Source organism: Trichomonas vaginalis, chromosome II, assembly GCF_026262505.1.
Source record: "Trichomonas vaginalis G3 chromosome II, whole genome shotgun sequence".
NCBI classification, from domain to species: Eukaryota; Parabasalia; order Trichomonadida; family Trichomonadidae; genus Trichomonas; species Trichomonas vaginalis.
In genome coordinates, this window is record NC_067204.1 from 1,915,015 (window position 1) to 1,929,953 (window position 14,939).

Genomic DNA, 14,939 nt, shown 5'->3' on the forward strand with positions numbered 1-14,939 from the left:
GATATGAAAGACCCTGTTTTGTTTGTTCGTGTAGACAAAGGAAAGTTCTATGTCTTTACAAAATATTTGAACTTCTTAGACAGAGAACTTCAAGAAACGCCATGTGAAAGTTTAGATGAAGTTCTTCTCCACTTTCAGAAAAACTTTTAAATATATATAAATGGCAGAAGATATAATGGTTTATACTATTACGACTAAAAACCCTGAGTCATATAATTCTATAACAACAAACTTACAAAGTCCTCAAGGACGATATTGTAAACTAACCTTAAACACAATGACGACTAAAGCCTGTTTTGCTCTTTTGACACCAGAAGACTTTATTGTTGTGAATGGTAAAAAATACTCCTTTGAAGATACTTACTCAGATATACCACCAACAGGTTTTGTTGACTTATTTAATACTTTAAGTACGGGTGTAACATGTGCTGCAACTAGAGCAGGTTTCATTATGTTTGGATGTCCGACTGAGTTTACTATAAACGATATGAGCTATAATACAAAACTTATTTCTGGTTTTTACTACCAACAGTTTCCTATAACAGGAAAAGGTGTCATACAAGGAATGTCTATTCCATTGACATTAAGCACACCAATCTTATATATTGTTTCAAACTTAGGTTCAAAGTGTTATTCGAATGTCGACAGAAACTATTATGACCAAAAGATACTTATGCGTATAAACAATACTTTCTCTGCTGGTTTGCCTATTGTTCATTCGAATGCAGAATTTTCAACCTTAGTGAACTCAAACACTTTGGCAAGTATAACGTTGACATTAGTTGACGCAAACTTTGTTCCTGTAAAACTTTTATGTCCTATGTATTTGTCAATGACGGCAGAAAGTTTCGAATTGGAAGATGCAACTGGTGAAAGTATTGTATTACAAGAACAACTTCAACAACAAATAGCTCAAGAACAACAAATGCAACAAATGCAACAACAAAGTCAAGAATAAAAAAAATATTTTTTTTTATTTTTATAAAAATGTACAGAATAGATGTTTCAGATTTTTATGACTTCCAAGCATTCAGAAATATGTGTCCATTTCGAGACTATAACAAAGCAGTCGAGAATTTGAAACGTTTAGTCATTTATGTCGACTCTGCCCCAGAATGTTATGTTATGAAAGAATGGGATGTAGTCTTTAACAAACCTAAAGCAAATAGTTTCAGAACAAGAATGTAGACAGAAACTTAAGAAAATAAAAGTTGTACAAGTTGGCATGAAGATGTTAGATGCTTGGGATATCTTATTGTCAAAGTTAGAAGATTTTTCAGTTCGAGGTATAAAGTTCTATACACCTTCTCCAAACTTCTATTCTATCTTCACTGGATATAAATACGAACAAGTAGAATGGAAAGAAAATATTATAGAAGCTTGGTTAGACCATGTCAAAGAAATTATATGCAATGGAAACGAAAGAGTCTATGAGTATATCTTATGTTGGTTTGCAAACATCTTACAACATCCAAGTGCTAAAAATGAAACTGCTCTCATTATAATTGGAAAACAAGGAACAGGTAAGAACACATTCTTTACAGATATTTTGTGCAAACTGTTAGAAGGTTATTCGAATCCGAATATGACAAACTTAGAAAACATCTGTGGCAAGTTTAACTCTCAATAGAGAATATGAAACTTATAGTTTGCAATGAACTTCAAAGTATAGATACAACAAAAGTTTTGAACTCAGATGCTTTGAAGAGTCTTATAACAGACAAAGTTGGAGTTGTTGAAAGAAAATATAAAGACCAAAGAGTTTGTGAAAATGTTGCAAACTTCATTATGGTTTCAAACAATGCTGTTCCGATGAAGTTAGAAAGTTCTGACAGAAGATATGTAGTTGTCAGAACGTCAGATTCTCATATGCAAGATACAGAATATTTTGACGACTTAGCAGAAACTTTGACATCTGACTTTTACAACCACTTGTTCTCATATTTTATGACATTAGATATTTCAAAGTTCAATCCAAGACAAATTCCACATACCGAAGAGAGACAAACATTGTTAGAAGCAAACAAGAGTGTATATGAACTGTTCATAGATGAAACTGACTTTGAGTGTTTAGATGAAAGGTCATTGTACGATTCGTATAAACAATATTGTCAAGAATATGGTTATATGACAGCGTCTAAACGAACATTCTTGGCAAATGTCAAAAGTCTTTTAGATGTTCAGAATGGTGTATATACAAAGAAAAATTTTTCTGAGTAAATTTTAAAAAAAATATTTTTTTATCCGATAGAAAAGATGACAAAATTCATCTCAGTAAACAAGTACATGTCAGGACTTAAAGAAGAACTAGACCCATTCACATATTTGAATGTTTACTTCTACCATTTTGAAAAGTCTTCATTCAGCAAAGTTTGGAACATCGAACCAGTTAAGTTTGCTATTGTGACTAAAAATGGTGCGAAATTTGAAGACTTAGACATAGAAGGTTTGTTAGCAGTCAAAGAAAGTTTTGACAGAAGGTTCTCAAACCTTAAAGAAGGCAAAGCATACAAACTTGTTATACCTTATGAACCAAAGAAAGCAGACGACTATGAATATTATGAGTCTAAGATAGTTGAAGTTCAAGGTAAATTGGGTAAAAAGATTTTAGAGTCTAAGCCAGTGTTTGCTCCTAAAGAGGAAGAGAACATTGACATTGACCCAGAAATGTTCTAAAAATAAAATTTTATTTTTACATGTCAAATTTCTTTTTCTCTGGAACTGGTTCAGGTTCTTTCTTCTCTTCTACTTTCTTTTCTTTCTTTTCTTTTTTCTTCTTCTTTTCTGGTGGAGTTATGTCAAATTTGGCGCAACCATATTTATGTAAAAGTTCTTTGTCCTTTAATAGCTCTTCTATTCTGTTTTCTATTTCATCTTCAAGAACAGCGCATGTGTCTTCTTTGCATTCTAAGAACTTTTGTTGGACTTCATCTTTCCAAGAGGCGTCATCTCTGTCAACAAGTCTGTCATTGACAAATTTTAAGACTGCTCTGCTTAATGTTTTATGGTTCTTGTCATATTCCCAGAAACAGAACTTTAGAACAAATTCACCTTTCTTGTTTACACTATGTAAGATTTTATGGTCGACAGATGTTTTGCTGTCGAAAAGCTTGTCTCGAATATAGATAGCGAAATCGCTAGACATTTTCTAAAAGATAAAAATTTTAATTTTTCTAAAAATATGTTAGAAAAAAAGTTTGCTGACATTGACAAGAAATTTGAGAATGTTTTAAACAAGAACAAGAGGAAGTTAGAAAATGCTCAGATAAAGCCTATACATGACAAGTTCTTATTTGCTCAGAATGGTATAACAGGTCTAATTGCACCACCTGGGTCGGGTAAGACTTTCACTTATCTTAAAATGGCTGCACAACAACAAGAACTAGATGAGAAGAACCCATTCTATGAGTTAGTTGTCATTTGTAGTACTTCTGGTCAATTTGACCAAACCGTCAATTCGTTCAAAGATATTATAAAGAAGTCTAAGTTAGTATGTATAAAAGACTCTGAGTTGTTAGATTGGATAAAGAAGTACCAAAGAAGAGTTTTGAAGTATAATGCTATAAATGAGTATATAATTCTAAGTTTAAAGACCCAAATGAGGAAATGCAGAGAATATTAGAGAAGAAACACTTCAGAAACAAACAGAAAGAGATAGAATACATTTCGAAGAAATTGCAATCTTACGATTGGAAGACTTACCCTCATAGATGTCTTCTTATCTTAGATGACTTTGCCTTCTCATCCTTTGTTAAAGAACAGAGAACAAGATATGTGTCGAATTCTTAAGAAGCTCAGACACTTTAACATCTCAGTTGTCATTTGTGTACAGACAGCAAAGAGTTTAAGTAAGGATGTAAAGAGAATACTTACTGACATTATACTTTTCCCCGGATTGTCCGAAGACGATTTCATGGAACTTATGAAAGAGTCCATGGCAGGTAAGTTTGACAGACATGAACTATGGGAGAAGTACAAAGTCATACAAGACCCTCATACTTCTTTCAGAATTCATATCTACGCGAACAAAGTTCAAATTGTAAAAAGTCAAGCTTGAAAAATCTAAGTGTTTAGTCTTAGTAAGATGGTAGCTTCTTAAAGCATATGCCGTCCTTGAGTTTTAGGTACGTGAAGAGAAGTACAATGAATTCAATTACGAGTACAATTGCAATGACAACTAAGGCAACTATTTTTGTCTTTTGCCAGCAAGGGTACTTCTTCTCTTCCAATGGTTCGGCAGAACTATACTCACTCATGAGAAATGTCAAAACGGTTTAATAGAAAAAGTGTCATCTACCCTACTTGTTTGAAGTTGTCAAAATACTCTGTTATTTTTCACGATTTTCATGAGTTTTAGGCGACCCAGAAAAAAGTCGGTCTCGCTGTTCTTCACTGTTTTCATAGAGTTTTGGCGACTACGTTTTTTTACGTACTCGCTGTTCTTCACTGTTTTCATACGGAATCTCTTCTCTCGGTTTTACATGGTAAGCGTTATTTTTACATTATGACACGAAGTGAAGATTTGCACTTCGTCAAAAATTAGCGTTATTTTTACATTATGACACGAAGTGAAGATTTGCACTTCGTCAAAAATTAGCGTTATTTTTACATTATGACACGAAGTGAAGATTTGCACTTCGTCAAATTTTATAAAAAATTAGCGTTATTTTCTGACTTTCACAAAAGACCAAAAATAAACGCTTTACATGTATTTTTCAGCAACTTCGTCAAATAATTTTATAGCTTTATCTATCTCATCTACTTCAAACGTTTCTTTACCTTTCGTGGGAGCACCATACATTTTCTCAAAAACTTCAAGCAGTTCTGTTTCAGCAGCTCTCATATCATTAACGAACACAACCTTGACTCTATTGACTGTACTGTCATATCTTTGAGTTATATTATATGTTCTTCCTATCTTATATCTTTTTGTGTTGAAGTCCTTCGGTTTCTGAACGATGTAAAGTAAGCCTTCACTGCAACGTTCCGTATCGAATGAACCATATGTTATGAAGTTATATCCAACAACTGGGTCAATCCATAACAAAACTATTGGTATAAGACTTTTGTCGATGAGATATGCTGTAGTTCCATAGAATCTTACCGATATCATAAGCTCAGGATTTCTTGTCAAAATTTTCTGAGTAGAAGCAATTCCAACCCAATGGTATGTTTTCTTTCCAGATGGAGATAAAATGTCTGACAAAGAATATTTGTTGTATTTCTTTGAGTATCTTACGTTTAAATCACCTATTCTAACCACTTTGGTGTCATTGTCTATCTTTTTAACTGTTTCAAACTCAATGTTTGTCATTTCTGTTCTTACATACAAAAAAAAAAATAAATAAAAATAAAACTAACTTTATTTTTTTCTGTCTTAAGGAAATTCACGAAAAAGTGTCATTTTTTTTTCATGTCCGAAGACTCGAAGGTGCAACACTTCCAAAATACCGACGAACTCAGAAGAGCAGCATGGCAGTATCTTCTTGACAACTTCTTTGAGTTCTCCAGGTACACCTTGGAAAATGCTGAAGAACTCCGACACAGAGAATTTGGAGAAATTGCACTCCAATACTACCTTGACAAACAAAGGGTAAACAAGGGTAAAATAAGACTAAAAACTTAACGTTTAAAAAGTGACATTTTTAATGAGCTCCGAGTCACCGAGAAAACTTGGTCAGATGTTAGCAGCTTACTTCCCTGAGGAGGATGGAAGCGTTACATACGTAAGGTTCAAAACAACGAACCTGGAATTGCGTACAAAATTCGCAATTACATGACCATGGAAGAGTACGAAAGGTTCCTACAAGAGAAACCAGCTCTAAACAACTCAGAAAAGAAGAATAAAAAGTTTAACTCGTAATTGTTTATTTTTTTTTACTTGTATGGGCAAGCTGCAAGAATGAAGTCGACTATCTCAGTCTTTGTTTTGACGAGCTGGACGGCTCTTGCGAGTACGTCTGTTTTGCGGTCTCCAGCTGGTGTCTGACCTTCGTAATTGCGCATGTTCTTGAGAGCTCCAACTGTAAATGATTGTAGGATGAAGAGTCTCTCAGACTGCTTGAGGTAGTCTTCACGGTCACGAACTGAATCTGTGGTACGAGTCGAATCGGTCGATTTGAGGGAAGAGACTGAAAGCCTGTCGTCTTCCATAGGGGCTGTGGCATAATCTTTGCGTAAGCGGTTCAGACCTTCTTCGACTCTTGGTCTCTCTTCGATTTGGATTGAGATTGGAATTGCTGGGGTGGAGCTTGCTGGAACATCCAAGGGTTGGGGAAGTAAGGCATAGGCTGAGGAGGAGGGTAGTTCGGGAAGCCTTGTGTGGGTAGTAACCTTGAGGTGGAAATTGGTAGTAACCTTGAGATGGAAATTGGTAGTAATTTGGTGGAGGTACTTGCTGGAACTGAGGTTGCTGAGGAGACTGTTGTGGTTCTGCAGCTTTCGGTTCTTCTGGCTTTGGAAGGCATTCAGGAAGAGGAACGTCAGTCATTCGTTTGTGTCCTGTCGGATGGAAAATATTTTCCTGTCGGAAGGAAAACTTTTCCTGTCGGAAGGAAAATTTTTCCTGAAGTTCGACCAAAAAGTTCTCAATTTTCGAAAATTTGAATGGTTTACGGACGGACAACTGGAAGAGTTCTTCCTGTCGGAAGGAAAAATTTTTCCCTTTGTCCGGAAAATTTTTTCCAGTTGTCGGGAAAATATTTTCCTGTCGGATGGAAGGACTCGGAATGCCAGAAGGATTTGACGAGGCATTTACCTTATAGAGATAAATGAAGTTGTTAAGCAGTACTTGCGCAGGGTAATGAAGCCCAAGGTCAAGTTCACCGCTATTTCTGGAGGGCTGTCTTGAATCTCGAGACTTCGACTGGAATTCCAATTCAAATACCAGAAAACACCTTTCGATGGCATAAAGGACGCCAAAAGAGAAGCTCTTGTTTAAGTTCCTAAACAAACGTCCTTGGATAAAAATACCAAACAAGGAGAACCCCTACCCCATATGAAATTGGCAATTCAGTCTCTCCTTAACTTCTCGGGTCAGCCGTTCTACATAACCTGTGAAGGCGACATCCAACCAGTTCAGTCAACCTTAACGTTTTGAGTAAAAACATTTTTTTCATTTTTTGAATGAAGCAAGTTAAATTCGTCCCACACCAATCTGAATGGACCGATGAAGAGTTTCAAGCCATCGTTGAAGACGTTGAGAACGACATAGACGGCGAACTTGAAGGAGCTCAAATCACAATTGCAACCAAAATTGCAGAGGTCAAGGAACAGATAGCTCCACTTAAAGCTACCAAAGCTACTCTTGACATCATGGATAGTTACCGTTTAGATGTCAAGAGTGGAATAAGACAATTAAAATTAAAACTTCTAAACTACGAAGCTATACTCCAAAAGTTAGCAGAAATGAGAAGACTTTACCAGAGCTACTTACATGTAAGGGACTTACCTTCAAGCAGTCCGACCAAAGATGAATTTGTTGACATTGTCCCAATTTTGTCCGAAAGTCAGCTCAGATGTTTCGAACTGCTCCCAACATATCCGGAATATGAACGTTTGCCTGAACTCTTTCGGTTCCTCAAAAAACGTTTTTTGGTTCTCATGTTCCAAACTTTTATCGGAAGAGACAACAAACGTTCAGAAGAAGAACAAGATATTATTTTAAACTTGTTGTATGACATAACTGTCATAACAAGCTTTTTGAAGTAAAACCGCCATTCTCAAACTACTTCATTTTTTCGATGTCCGAACAAGCACCGAAGCCAAACTCAATGGAAGATGTCCTTTCAAGGTTGCCAGAAAAGCGCCCAGTTCAAATTCAAATTGCCCAATTGAACGCTCATCTGTCAAACACATTAAGACTCTCCAAAGTAGTCTTATGGAAGAGATAACCAATCTCAAAGCCAATGTCCTCATGAACCAAGCTTCCAATGAGAAAGTCCTGAACGATTTCGCGGAAACCTTGCGCCAATACAACATAGAGAACCAAAACCTTGCCCGACTCATCTACCGTTTCTTCGAAGAGATAGACGCCATCTGGAAGGTACTCGGAAAGGACAGAACATGCAACACCGTACTTCGTGAACACAGAATTGCCGAAGGTATTATCAAAGAAGAGGAAGAAGAGGAAGAAGAAGAAGAGAAACACGAAGAAAAGGAAGTTTGGGCAACCCTTGTTGTCGATGACGCTTACGAAATTTCCCAACCCTACCCATACAAAATCCGCAACAAGGCGACAGGCAAGGTTCTTACCCCAGTCCTCAACAACTTGGGACACTTGAACCTTAACCTTCGAAATTACGGTTCAGTTTCCATGGGAAGGCTTGTCGGCATGCAATGGGTTCCAAATCCAGACAAGAGTCGAGGGTCAGACACATTGACGGTGACAAGCTCAACAACCGTAAGGAGAACCTCGAGTGGTTCTAAGAGTAAAAAAATTTTATTTTAGGGGAAACCCCAAGTAAATTTAGGTGTTTATTTGGATAAGTATGTTAAATTAAGGGTAATTTGCAAAATTAGTTCCCGACCTTTGAATTGGCTCTTTCGTTATCCCAGTTGCGTAGGAGGTCGTCCCAGAGGAGTTGGTAGAATTGCCAATCCAAGGACGATTTGTCCTCCCAGGCATTGAGGATGTACTGCTCGTAGAGTTTCATGACCTCTGCCTTGCACCAGACACCCTCTCCCTTGGAACGTAAGGCTTCTTCGAAGTGCTCGAATGCGATTGGCTGCGTGACCATCCGAAAATGACACTTTTTTGTCCGTTTGGTCAATGTTCGTGTCTCGTGCCATAGTCGACGAAAATACAGACAAACAGGTTATATATGAGTTTGAGACCAAGAATGGTGTAACTCGACCTGTCCGATTCAAAGACTCCGAGGGCGACCATGAAATTAAACGGAAATTAGCTAGGAAGGAATATAAAAATTTTTTATTTCATGCAATGTTTTATTTCTGTGCCGTCTTCAAGTATGCCCCAGTACTTACGCTTGGAGAGGACATGAACTTCGGTGAAAATTTTGTCCAATTTGAATGACCCATCTTTCACCGACCTAAACCCATTTCAATGAGTTTGTTGTACCCTTCTTCGTTCGTCATGAGTGCGTCAATGTTCTCATAGTAAACCACAACTTTCGATTTGACTTCGGAGAAGAATTTGTTGTAGTTGTCAAGGACTGCCTTTGCGAACTGAGGGTAAGACCAATGTTCGACAATAGGTTTTAATGTGGTTACTAAGCCACTTTGACCTTGAGTGAATTCGTACTTCAAAACAAAAGGAGAAAACCTTTCAACAAAGTTGTCGACCTTCTCATAATGTTTACTCTTCATCTCTTGAGGTTTCTTAATGGAATATCCCCATGTCGAATTCATAAGCAATTTGAGTGTCATTGCAAGTTTGGGGTTTGAAGCTTTCCTAATATCATACAGTTGTTGTATGACTTTTCCAACTGTATAGTTCCTTCCCGGGAACTCACCATCTTCGTTTGGAATTCCAGTCGGAATATATTGGACAAACCTCATGTATGCAGCGTTAAGGTCGACATAGTATATCTTTTCGTTTGAGTCGAACTTGTCGCAACCAATTGGTCCAGTTTGTGGAAATTCAAGTGAGTCTCTTATCTTCTGAGAAACTTCTCCTGTTATCTCATAAACATCGTCGAAGCAACCTGTTTCATATAAAACCTTCTGACCTAACTCAGATGCTCTCCAATACAATTTGACGTCAATTGGATGTCTCAATGGAAGTTTGTTTATAGCATCTTGAAGTTCTTGCAACCTCATTGGAAGTTCTTCTGGTTCAGGTTGGTATCCGAACAATCCAACTCCTTGTGGAATTGTGTACTTCTTTTGTACTAGAACTTTGTCTGGAACAACTTTTGGTCTTGCTAACAGTGAAAAGTTTGTTTCGTCTTTTGGTACAAAAGTTTCTGTCAGCTTGTCATCTGGAATTGGTTCCAACAAACCTTTCTCGAAAAGAATGTTTACAGCTCTGACAATGTTGCACTTGCCTTTTCCGAACAATGGGTTTGTAAGACTTTCGTTCAACATGAAGTGGTTGTGGACAATTACAATCTTCAACCATGGTAAGTCTTTGTCAACAACATAGTCGTCATGTGAAGAACCTTTAGCTGTAGGTATGCTGACTCGGATATTGACATTTGCCAACGGTGCAATTTTTGCCAATTGACCTCTGAGAATGTACCTTGTCTTCACACATGACTCAAGATACTTCATCTTCTCTTCTGTAAACAAGACCAGAGTTCCTGAGACATGTAAGAATGCAAGGTTCATTGACAATTGTTTCAATTGAATTGTAAATTCCATACCTTGTCAAGTCAATGTCAGACTTATTTATGAAGGGGAAGTATCCAGCATGTTGTCTGACTGCTTGAGGGTTAGGTTGGTACCATTCGAACTTGACACTTGCAATTCCTTCAATTGCATTCAAAATGTCTGAGTCGGAGTCAACCATTTGTTCTCTCTTTGTAGTCTTGAAAGCGTCAAGAAGCATTGCAGCTGTTGTGACATTGCCATGTGCATAGTAAATGTGACCATCCAAATCTGTTATGGTCAATCTGAGATTGTATCCTTTCTTATTTCCATTCTTGAATTGCAGCAGTACACCCATGAAGCCTTCTTTGTTCTTTCCTTCGTCAAAGTTTACTGTAAAGGTTCGACCAGATGTAATTTGACTTCTAACTTCACGGTACTTCTCATATGCATATCTTGTTCTTTCCATGGGAGCATGACCATCCTCTGCACTACCTTTTTTCCTTCTCAAAGGATGCAATTGTTCGTCATGTTTCCAGTAGAATCTGGCAAGCCGTCGTGTCCTTCAACTTGAGGTTCACTAACATCGAAAGGCATGTCCATAAGACGTTCTTCTTCTAACCTCTCTAGTCTGTTTGGATAATTTGCACGTGCTGTTTCCAAATCCATTCGTAGCGAAGACCAGACAATTTGTCATAGACTTTTATGGGTCTTCCCTTCCTATATTTAAAATTCTTCGAAACTCTCCAACCATATCTTTGTAACTCTGCTTTTATTCTAGCAGACTTTCTATCCATTCTATATGGGGGCATTTTTATAAAAATAAAAAATATTTTTTTTTTTACTTTACATAACCGCCTGCTGCCAATAAGTCTTTGACGCCAACCCATACCAGCTAATGAAGGTTGACTTGGTTTAGTTTCCAACTAAACTTTGGTGTTTGGTTTATCTTCAGTTTTTGGTTTTTCTTCTTCTATCGGTTTTTCGTCACTTTTCGGTTCTCTGACTTTACTTCACTTGCAGGAACAGTTGTGTCGTCAACATCTTCATAAATATCATATGCCATTTGTTTTTGTTTTCCTTTCAACTTTTTGTGTTTGTTGTAAAGTTTAGAATATTTCGACTCTAAGTCAATGAGATGTTCTATAATGAACTGTTGGTCAGTGAAGTAAACTTTTCCATCTGTTGTCTCGAAAGCTCCTTCAGACTTCAATATTTTATTTGTGAGAGTCTGTTTCTTTTTTGAGATACTTGCCGTTCCATTTTTATGAAAAGTGACTTTGTAGTTAGGGTTTGTATTTCCAGACCTGGCACTTTCTATTATTGAATTTTTCTCTTCATCTGTAAGTTCTTTGACAGGTTTTGACAATGGTTCTGAACTTTTTGTTTGTGGTGTCAAATCTACCGTTTCAACTTCTTCGGTCATTTCATCTCAGTAAAAAATTTTAGTTTGGTTTGTTTTCAACTGGTTGTTGTTTTTTTTAAGTCGGTCTAAAACTTCCTGAGGTATAGGAAGAACTTGACAAACACGTTGTGTAACTGCTGGAAGCCGACAAATCCATCTTGAACCCATTTGTCTCAATGCTGTATTGTTCATTTCATCTCAGTAAAAAACTTTACATTCCCCACGTTTGAGGCGGTTGAGGTTGGTTATTGTTTACCCATTGTTGTGCATGGTTATATCCTCTGTTAAAGAATCTTTCACCTTGGTCCATATAGTGTCCTGCTTGGTTATAGTAGTCATTTGCTTTGTTATAATAGTTTCCTGCTTGTCTTCCTACATTGTCCATCCATCCTTGAACTTTTCCTCTTGTTTCAGGATTTGGAATAAGATTTGTTGCATCTCGTGCTACATCCCAACCTTTCTGTACAGTTTGTATAATAGGTTGTGCTTTCTCTTTAAGTATACCTAATGTACTCAAAATCTTCCTTCCAACTCCAAATACACCTCTGGCTATTGTTCCCACTGCGGGCAAAAATCTGGATGCAACTCCTGCTAATGCGCCAAATAAACCCATTTCTTATAGGATAAAAAATGACGAATCCAAACAAGGACCCCTATGTTTCTAAAGCGACAAAGAAAGCACTCATGATAAAAATCTTTAGTTCAACACCAAATGCTTGGTTTATGGATATCTTGGAAAACATTCCGAGGTATAGAGAAGATGGACCACCATACTGGCTAATATTTGTCGGTCAAAACACAAGATACTGTGAAGCCATACCATTATGGTCCAAAAATATTTTAGATGTGAAAACTGCTTTGACAATATTCGTTGACAAATACCATCCAACAAAACTGACATCTGACTGTGAAAGTTCTTTCAAATCAGATGATGTAAAAAACTATCTGCGTTCAAAAAATGTAAACCAATATTTCATTGTCGACCAAAACCATTCTGCTCTTGGTGTCATTGACGGTTGTATAAAAATGTTAAGAGACTTAAACCAACCACAAGGTGGTGAAGCAAATGAAATGTCATATGACGACAAATATAGACACTTCTCCATGGCAAAGATGAGACAAGTTTTAAATATTTACAATAACCGTAAACAAAAAGGTTTGGGAAACCACTCCCCCGAAGAAATGAAAAACAACCCTGACTTAGAGAAAGACTATATATTTAATAATTTAGTCAAAAGAGACAAACAAGAAAGAATGCCGGGCTTCAAACTTCAGAAAGGTGACAAAGTAAAAATAGAAATACCTAAACGCGACCCATATGAAAATACTATTGACTATGACAACAATGGGAACCCGACAGGTACTCACATTCGTGTTCGTAAAAATAGAAGAAAGTATACAAGAGAATATTATGAAGTTTTAGGCAAACATGGCAAAATGTACAGACTGCAAGCAGAAGATAAAACTACTATTGTCAGACCTCGTTTCAAACTTGTCAAAGTTCAAGGTGGTATACTTTCAAAGACAGTTCCTAACAAATATAAGACAACTCCTGACGAATATGCTAAAGAAGTTGAAAATGACGACTAAGCATTTCTATACCATGCGTAAACTGTCATGTAAGGTGGCATGTATTCTTTACTTTGTCCCGTTGTTTGCGTATATCCCGAAACGCGATGTGTATGGTTTCCATCTCCCTGAGTGTCACCCAGAAACAATTTATAGCAAACTGAACGTCGTCTTTAACATCATATCCTTTACCTTTTTTCATTGCTGACCAATCCCAAAATTTATGCTTATGCCAACCTGCTTGAGATGTACTTAAATCTATGTAGTGACTGTGCGCAGGTAAATTTTCACCTGAAATCGTTTTACTTCCTCCTGTTTCCTTTGAAGAGTTTGCACAATACAAAAACCTGTCGACTATTTGAGTCCAAGTTCCAAAACCAAGTACTACTTCTGGTCTGGTAGAGTTCATTGACGTATAAATAGAGCCTATAGGATATAATGTTTGAAGTATTTCTGTCTTTAATGTTTGAAGCTCTTTTTTGTCTGCTTTCTTGTCATATAAATCTTGAGCAGTGAATTTAATATTATGTTCATCCTTCATGACATAAACATCTTTACATCTAATGTTTCTCATCGTCGTTATGTCGTCATCCGATGTTAAACCTTGTGGAAAGTTAGGAGGTTTACAATATAATGCATCCCCACCAGTTTCTTCAACCGTTCCTTCAATACTTTCTATAGCAACAGTTGTAAAACTTGTATGTGTATGGTTCTTGTCTGCTTTCTTTTCAAGGCTAACGTTTAAGTCTGTTATTTCAGATATAGAATGTGTATGTCCAACGGCACTTTTACTGTTTAAGGTTTCTTGTAAGTCTGTTATTTCAGATATAGAATGTGTATGTCCAACGGCACTTTTCCTGTTTAAGGTTTCTTGTAAGTTTGTAATATTTGCAATGGTATGTGTATGTCCAACGGCACTTTTACTGTTTAAGGTTTCTTGTAAGTCTGTTATTTCAGATATAGAATGTATATGAGTCTTTTTAGAATATTCGTTTTCAGCTCTTGTCACTTCACTTGACATTTTATTGTCAACATATGTTTGTCTGCTAGTTCAGGATGAGTATGTTCTTTTGTTGCATAAGCATTGTTAGCTCTTTCTTCTTCTTTTGCTATTGCATCGTCTACATATTCTTTGTCAGCTTTGTTGTCAACATCCGTTTTCAAAAGAAGTTCATTTATAGGTTTCTCGTTTAAAGTTCCTTTTGTTGGATTTATACAGACAGTATGGTTCTTATTGTCTTGAAACAGAAACTCATCTGTCATTGGGTTTAATGTCAGTTTTAAGTTTCCTTCTTTCAATGACTCAGATATCTTAGAATAGTTTGAAAAGTTTGTTGTGTTCTTATTTAGAGCTTGTATAATGAGTTGTCGGTTGTGTTGTATTTCTCTCATAGACGCTGTTTCATTTGACATTTTTATTCTAGATAAAATATGCTTCCAATAGAAAAAGAAAATTCAAGAGTTGCTACAACTAAACCATTAGATGAACTTTTTACTAATGTCGGTCAAAAGTTTGAGACAGAGACCGTAAAGCATGAAGGCTATCGTTTTGACTACCCATTAAGATGGCTAAGAGACCCATCTGTCACAAAAGCTATTGGCTTTCGTAGAATGAAGTTTGTGTCTGTAGAAGATAAAAGTTTTCCATTTATTGTAAGGTTTCATATAGATTATATATCTGAAGGGAAACGAAAAA

At 36.6% G+C, this 14,939-nt stretch overlaps 9 protein-coding genes and 4 pseudogenes across 13 annotated transcripts, besides 2 other annotated features; 7 read left to right on the forward strand and 6 right to left on the reverse strand.

Annotated features, from left to right (window-relative positions):
• Positions 1 to 4,081: part of a mobile genetic element that runs on past the window's edge.
• Positions 161 to 958, forward strand: TVAGG3_0469130 (uncharacterized protein; the record flags this gene model as incomplete). Its single annotated transcript, XM_051235430.1, has 1 exon — positions 161 to 958. The coding sequence occupies one exon, from the start codon at positions 161 to 163 to the stop codon at positions 956 to 958; it is 798 nt and encodes a 265-aa protein (XP_051093254.1).
• On the forward strand, positions 1,636 to 2,220 carry TVAGG3_0469140 (Poxvirus D5 protein-like family; the record flags this gene model as incomplete). Its single annotated transcript, XM_051235431.1, has 1 exon — positions 1,636 to 2,220. One exon carries the CDS (start codon positions 1,636 to 1,638, stop codon positions 2,218 to 2,220), a length of 585 nt encoding a protein of 194 aa, XP_051093255.1.
• TVAGG3_0469150 (protein of unknown function, DUF4108 family) lies at positions 2,257 to 2,676 on the forward strand (the record flags this gene model as incomplete). Its single annotated transcript, XM_051235432.1, has 1 exon — positions 2,257 to 2,676. One exon carries the CDS (start codon positions 2,257 to 2,259, stop codon positions 2,674 to 2,676), a length of 420 nt encoding a protein of 139 aa, XP_051093256.1.
• Positions 3,080 to 3,941, forward strand: TVAGG3_0469160 (annotated as a pseudogene). The gene has a single exon. A coding segment is annotated over exon 1 (862 nt).
• A 193-nt stretch (positions 4,082 to 4,274) lies between the features above and the next one.
• Positions 4,275 to 14,407: a mobile genetic element.
• On the reverse strand, positions 4,703 to 5,113 carry TVAGG3_0469180 (organellar and viral DNA polymerase type B; the record flags this gene model as incomplete). Its single annotated transcript, XM_051235433.1, has 1 exon — positions 4,703 to 5,113. The coding sequence occupies one exon, from the start codon at positions 5,111 to 5,113 to the stop codon at positions 4,703 to 4,705; it is 411 nt and encodes a 136-aa protein (XP_051093257.1).
• Positions 5,878 to 6,436, reverse strand: TVAGG3_0469190 (annotated as a pseudogene). Its single transcript has one exon. A coding segment is annotated over exon 1 (559 nt).
• TVAGG3_0469200 (uncharacterized protein) lies at positions 7,126 to 7,414 on the forward strand (the record flags this gene model as incomplete). Its single annotated transcript, XM_051235434.1, has 1 exon — positions 7,126 to 7,414. A coding segment is annotated over one exon (289 nt), but the record flags the coding sequence as incomplete, so codon positions are not given.
• TVAGG3_0469210 (cytochrome B-C1 complex subunit 6, mitochondrial family) lies at positions 7,916 to 8,427 on the forward strand (the record flags this gene model as incomplete). The annotated part of the gene is made up of 1 exon (XM_051235435.1): positions 7,916 to 8,427. A coding segment is annotated over one exon (512 nt), but the record flags the coding sequence as incomplete, so codon positions are not given.
• Positions 8,476 to 8,738, reverse strand: TVAGG3_0469220 (annotated as a pseudogene). Its single transcript has one exon. A coding segment is annotated over exon 1 (263 nt).
• On the reverse strand, positions 9,376 to 10,233 carry TVAGG3_0469230 (uncharacterized protein; the record flags this gene model as incomplete). Its single annotated transcript, XM_051235436.1, has 1 exon — positions 9,376 to 10,233. A coding segment is annotated over one exon (858 nt), but the record flags the coding sequence as incomplete, so codon positions are not given.
• Positions 10,470 to 11,066, reverse strand: TVAGG3_0469240 (annotated as a pseudogene). The gene has a single exon. A coding segment is annotated over exon 1 (597 nt).
• On the reverse strand, positions 11,886 to 12,287 carry TVAGG3_0469250 (uncharacterized protein; the record flags this gene model as incomplete). The annotated part of the gene is made up of 1 exon (XM_051235437.1): positions 11,886 to 12,287. One exon carries the CDS (start codon positions 12,285 to 12,287, stop codon positions 11,886 to 11,888), a length of 402 nt encoding a protein of 133 aa, XP_051093261.1.
• TVAGG3_0469260 (uncharacterized protein) lies at positions 12,305 to 12,880 on the forward strand (the record flags this gene model as incomplete). Its single annotated transcript, XM_051235438.1, has 1 exon — positions 12,305 to 12,880. A coding segment is annotated over one exon (576 nt), but the record flags the coding sequence as incomplete, so codon positions are not given.
• Positions 14,408 to 14,939: the final 532 nt, after the last annotated feature.